We start from the raw sequence: 5,639 nt of genomic DNA, 5'->3' as shown, positions 1-5,639 counted from the left end.
AAAATGAATTTTTTTAGCTCAGTTAATCAATGAAAAATGGAATAGTATTGTCAGCGTAGAGTTTGCAGTTATGTTAATTATGGAAGAAGTATAATTGGTTGGTGAGAATAATGGGGCAGTGACACGGTGAGAGAATTTCTATATGAAAAACCAGATAAAAAGCATGAAAATGTTGCATTCAGAATATTAACAATGATGTCAATGATGCGTCTCAGTAGGCGAATAAAAGTCACATTCGAAAAGATATTGGGTAAGCAGGTGCATTAATTTTATAATTATAATCATATTTGCTTATTTTTAGTTTAATAAAAGATATGATGTTGGCAATTTAGCTTTGGAATATTTTGTTACGTTTTATGAGCCGGTTTATCAAAAAAAATGGCCGTCGATTCGATTAGCACTTTTGTCCGACCCGAAATATTGTGCCGTGTTGAACAATTTAGCCAACTCGAATGCATCGGCCGAATTGTTGTTCGATCAGGGTGCTTTTGATCTTATGGAAGAAATTAGAAAATTCCACAAGAACAATAACCAAAATCAGTTGTCCCAGTCGTTCCAATCACCGTCTGAGCAGCATTTGTCCACCGAAGAGACTGGGGTACAGTATGCCGAAGTGGATTGTGAAAAAATTTCCGACATACGTACAGATTTTGGAATGACCGATTTTGTCCCTTCTCGTGAATATTTACAACGAGGAAATGACCAACAGTTGATTAGGTATTTTCATTGTATATATATTTATTTATTTGTTTTCAACTATTCTCGTTTGTAATTTTGGCTTTAGTCGAAGTATTACATGTCGAATTTTGGTTTAGCATGTCGGAAGAATGCGTGATTACATTACCAGATATTCCAATTCAAACTGACGAAATTGCATATCCAGCATATTTAAGAGTTTTGCTATATCCGCCTGGTGATATATCTGTTTTCAAGCCTTCACCTGTTTCTTCAAACGGATGTACAGGTATTTTACTATTTTTGTTTTCCTAGCAATTTAGCAACAAATTTCATAGTTAATTGTTCACTAAGAAGTGTTTAAATAGTCATTTTTCACTTTTGTCTTTAAATACATCATAAAACACAAGTATGCGTATTTGTTCTTTTGTTTAAATAATATTATGCAGAATATTATTTAATGGATGCTGCATCTGTTGTACCGGTGTTGGCATTGAATGTGGAGCCGAGTGACGTAGTGTTGGATATGTGCGCTGCGCCTGGAGGAAAATCTTTGCTTATTTTGGAAACTTTGTTGCCCGGTGAAATATTATTATTATTTTTTCACATGCTTATGTTTTTGTATTTGAAATTTTGTTTCAGAACTTCTCGTTTTGAATGATGTCAACTTGAGTCGTATGAATCGGCTGAGACGCATGCTCAATTCGTATATTCCTTCAGATAGTAGCATTCGTGAACGTGTGGTTTTGAAAAGAAAAGATGCGTCATCTTCGGATTGGGATGAACTTGAAAAATATGATAAAGTGTTTTTTACATTCTATTTTAATAAAATGAAATTTGAAATGTGAAATTTAATCGTTTCTGACGGTCGCTGGTTTAGGTACTTGTCGATGCACCGTGTACAACTGATCGACTGAGCATCAACGAAGATATTAATCTTTTCAAACCATCAAGATCGAACGAACGAATCAATTTACCACTTTTACAAACAGAATTGATATGGTATTATTTTTAAATTTTTTTTCTAAAATTATTATCTTGTACAATTTCAATTATAAGCAATGGGTTGAAATCGCTTCGAGTGAACGGTAGTTTAGTTTATTCAACGTGCAGCCTTTCGCCAGTTCAAAATGACATGGTCATTGAAAATGTATTTCGCAAATTGCAAATTGATCACTTGAATATGGAAATTGTGGTGGTCAATTTGGACAATATGGTGGACAATTTGAAAAATTCCATGGCATTCGATTTTTTCCCCTGCAAATACGGCCAATTGATCATTCCATCTTTGGTGAACAACTTTGGACCGTTGTACATTTGCAAACTGAAGCGGTTGCAATGAACGCATACCACCAGCACCACTACATCGTTTGTGGGTGTTTAGTAAATTTGTTTTTTTGCAATATTCGTGAAGTTAGTGAATGTACGTTTCATCGTTTAAACGAAAAGTAACTTTCTAAATTTAAACGAATTGTATACGATGAATACACAATATTATTATGTCATGTTGTAAATGTTGAAAATTTTTAGTTGATGCATTTTTTTAAATTTTCTGTTACTTTGTATTAATAGTTTTATTGGTCAGTATAAAATATTAAAATTATAATTTTGTTTATAAAATAACTGCGACATCTAATTTCAGCTTTCACTATAATGGGCAAATATCAAATTGATGTGCTGATAAATTTATTAAGCTATCTAAAGCAAATCTTGCATGTGACATGTGTAAACAATATTTTTATCTACTTCGATGATTGTAAATTGTTCAAAGATGTAACAAATGTTTGCATCTTTACGTTTCAAAGCTTTAAGTGCAATATAAAATGTACAAAAACTGTAGAACTTCTTCTTCGTCAGTTAAATTGTAACTGCAAAAAGTGTAGACATGGGCACTACTCATGTTCTTCTCTACTTGACACTTTCTGCCATGTATTCGGGTGTTGTTTTTACTTCAGCTCTAAAACAATTTACCAGTGAGTGTTTTTTCTTAATTTTTTACAAATATATATGTATATATGTATATTAATCTTTTCCATGTTTAGCTACTGACAATGGTATTTTGGATTATCTGTGTTACACAAATTCTGCCGAAAATTCTCTTCCAAATCTTGGCTGCATGGTTGAATGTACCGCCCATGTTGATGGAATGATTTATTACAACAATTATGGATGCTATTGTGGATTTGGTGGAAGTGGAACTCCGGTTGATGAAATCGACAATTGTTGCAAAACCCACGACGAATGCTACGATTCTGCAGTTGACTCTGGAATCTGTGGAAAATGGGAACAATATTATATATGGTACTATTGGCAATGTAACGATGGAAATCCTACCTGTTCATCAGGTATTTAATAAAGTTTTCTTTTCCATTTGAATAATTTTACATTTTGCATTTCAGATAAGAATAAATCCAAATGTGCACAAGCATTATGCAATTGTGACAGAGAGATTGCCATTTGTCTTGGCAAACAGCCTGTACCAAAAGATAAAAAGCAGTGCAATTATCAACAAAGTAACATCATTTGGAATACGCAACAGTTATAAATAATACTAGCAATATTAAGAATATGTAGCAGAGCATGTCGTGTAATAATAATTAAATTGGAGCAAATTTAAATACTTAGTGGAGTTATGCTCCAAAATTTCAACCTTGGAAATTTGAGATTATCCACGCCAGAAGCATATCTTTTATCGTCGCTTAAAAGGTAATTTAGCTTGACAGTAGTTTTGTCTTTTAAAACGTTTCATTTGCGGATGATTTTCTTAAACCAGTAATAAATAATTTCGATTTTCAGATATTTTAAGAAATTGAAAAAATGCCTAAGAACAAAAAAAATGCATTTGATAAATAATTTGCTTTATACAAACTGGAATGAATGATTAATTGAACAAACTTCAGTTTAACATAAACAAAATGAACAACATATTAGAGGTTTTAGATATTTGATTACTGTTAATTTTGAAATGCTATTAATTAGCAGTAGCAAAACACGGGCAAAACTGTTGCTTATACACGCTTAATAAGTTTTGGTGAAATATAGAAGCCTGAAAAGCAGAATGAAGCAAAGAACTGGTTGACATATATTTCTGGTAAACGAAGAAGCAAAAGTGTATGAAAAGCGATCTGTACTTCCAAAAAATTCGCTTAAATTATGAAACAGAGTCAGAAGCTCAGAATTCTAGTTAAAAATTAGTTTGATGTCAGTTTTTGCACATCCAATTATTAACATTCAATACTTTAGTGCTATTGTAGCGGTTCGGTTCAAACACGTTATATATTACATTTATCCTGCGTTCCAATATACTGTAATGGCCATCCAAATAATCATATCATTCCTCCAACCACGACCAGTAAAAAAATGCGGTGAAAATTTGTTCTCGAGTTAGACCATTCCTTGATTTGATTAGTACTGGTTGCCGACTCGTTGTTCACTTGCATCAATCTACGAATAAGACAGCAAAAGCACAATGACACAATTCATCATCATACAAAAATCGTACACTCTTACCTTTTCTAAAATGCCACACTGCACAACTCGATTGTTCGACTGAACTGCTATTTCACGCACATTCTCTTCTCTTACACACCGAAAAAAATGCTTGCCAACGACACCATAGTGCTATTGTGATTTTCACGCACTTTTTGACAGTATATCTTTTGCGTATGTACTAATCAACGAAAAAATGAATACAACAAATCTTTTAATATTTCCTTTATAAAATTCAAAAAAATTAAATTGAAAATAATAATGATCTTCATGAATTTGTATGCTACAATTTTAAACATTAAAATACTACCAATTGTTGAAGTTTGACTTTTTATAATGATCTACTTTTCAATTAGAACTTGATTTTGTTTTTGTAGGACTATTTGTCCTTGCTTTGGATTCAACAGAGAAAAAGGAAAATGATTGACGATATGGTCTTGGATAAATTTTTGCACTCTCCTTTATTAGAAATTGATAATATTGCTGGTAAAAACATATTTTTATGTCAATTCTTCAGCAATTTTATTTCAGTATTTCTTTAAAAATTTTCAAGATTGAATTAGTAATTATTTTTGAATTGGGAATGTTAAAATAATGATGATAGAGAATATTTAATGTTTGAAATGGCAATGCAAGATGTTTTATTGATTTTTACATGGTTTCTATGATTCCAATTTTTTTAGAGCGCGTGTGCTTGAAGGAAGGGAAAGATTACGCTGAATTTAAAAAAGAAGCGCTAAATTTTTGCAGTGACTGGTTAAAAGGAAACAGATTTGTTCAAGTACACAATATTTTGATTTTTCAGTATTGAAAAGTTTTATTTTTTATTTTCACATGCAGTAAGACTTTGTAAAAATGTTTTTCATCACTTGACTTTAGGTTGGTTTAATACATCTTGATGGAAATAACAACCTTCCTGACGGTTGTTTAGTGCGTTGTCATTGCATGGTACAAGATTTTCGTGGAGTGGAATATTTTGCAAAGATGAATACTCAAGCCCAATCCACAGACAATATTTCAGCAGTTTCAACTGAAACTGGATTATTCAGAGATTATTTGTCCACATTAGTAAGTAGGCTGTTGGCAGTAAGATGTAATGAATTGAATAATATTGTAATAGAATTATGACAATTTTGTTGGTGATGCCTCGACGTTGGATACTCGTACAGTTTATACTTGCATTAGCATACCTGGCGAAACGTCATGGGTAAAAGAAATCTTACGACAACAGTGCAATTTTGAAAATACTACTTGGTAAAATGCATTTATATAATTGTTGAACATTATACATTATGAAATTACTTTTTAGTATGGAAGAGAGTTATGAATACTCGCAAAATAAACGAGCTAAAGTTGATAACGGTGAAAGTAACACCCAGCAATTTCGTATGCGAAAGAGATGGTTTATAAAGTGATAATTTCAAAAGGTTGTTATTTTGATGAGATATTATGTATTAACAGTTAAAGGATTTGTG

The 5,639-nt window shown here is 31.9% G+C and overlaps 2 protein-coding genes across 2 annotated transcripts; one reads left to right on the top strand and one right to left on the bottom strand.

Annotated features, from left to right (window-relative positions):
• Positions 1-347: 347 nt before the first annotated feature.
• On the bottom strand, positions 348-1,992 carry Tsp_13100 (hypothetical protein). Its single transcript, XM_003370783.1, has 6 exons — positions 1,853-1,992; positions 1,283-1,460; positions 1,158-1,214; positions 864-986; positions 533-674; positions 348-493 (listed from the first exon to the last, which is right to left on the bottom strand). The coding sequence occupies exons 1-6, from the start codon at positions 1,990-1,992 to the stop codon at positions 348-350; spliced, it is 786 nt and encodes a 261-aa protein (XP_003370831.1).
• Positions 1,993-2,560: 568 nt separating this feature from the next.
• On the top strand, positions 2,561-5,422 carry Tsp_13099 (phospholipase A2). Its single transcript, XM_003370782.1, has 8 exons — positions 2,561-2,648; positions 2,718-3,020; positions 3,075-3,188; positions 3,882-4,027; positions 4,542-4,650; positions 4,848-4,945; positions 5,044-5,232; positions 5,285-5,422. Exons 1-8 carry the CDS (start codon positions 2,561-2,563, stop codon positions 5,420-5,422), a joined length of 1,185 nt encoding a protein of 394 aa, XP_003370830.1.
• Positions 5,423-5,639: the final 217 nt, after the last annotated feature.

This window comes from Trichinella spiralis (genome assembly GCF_000181795.1).
Source record: "Trichinella spiralis strain ISS 195 chromosome Unknown Scfld540, whole genome shotgun sequence".
Classification (NCBI taxonomy): domain Eukaryota; kingdom Metazoa; phylum Nematoda; class Enoplea; order Trichinellida; family Trichinellidae; genus Trichinella; species Trichinella spiralis.
The sequence above is the reverse complement of the archived record's forward strand: the minus strand, read 5'-3'. Positions and strand labels throughout refer to the sequence as shown.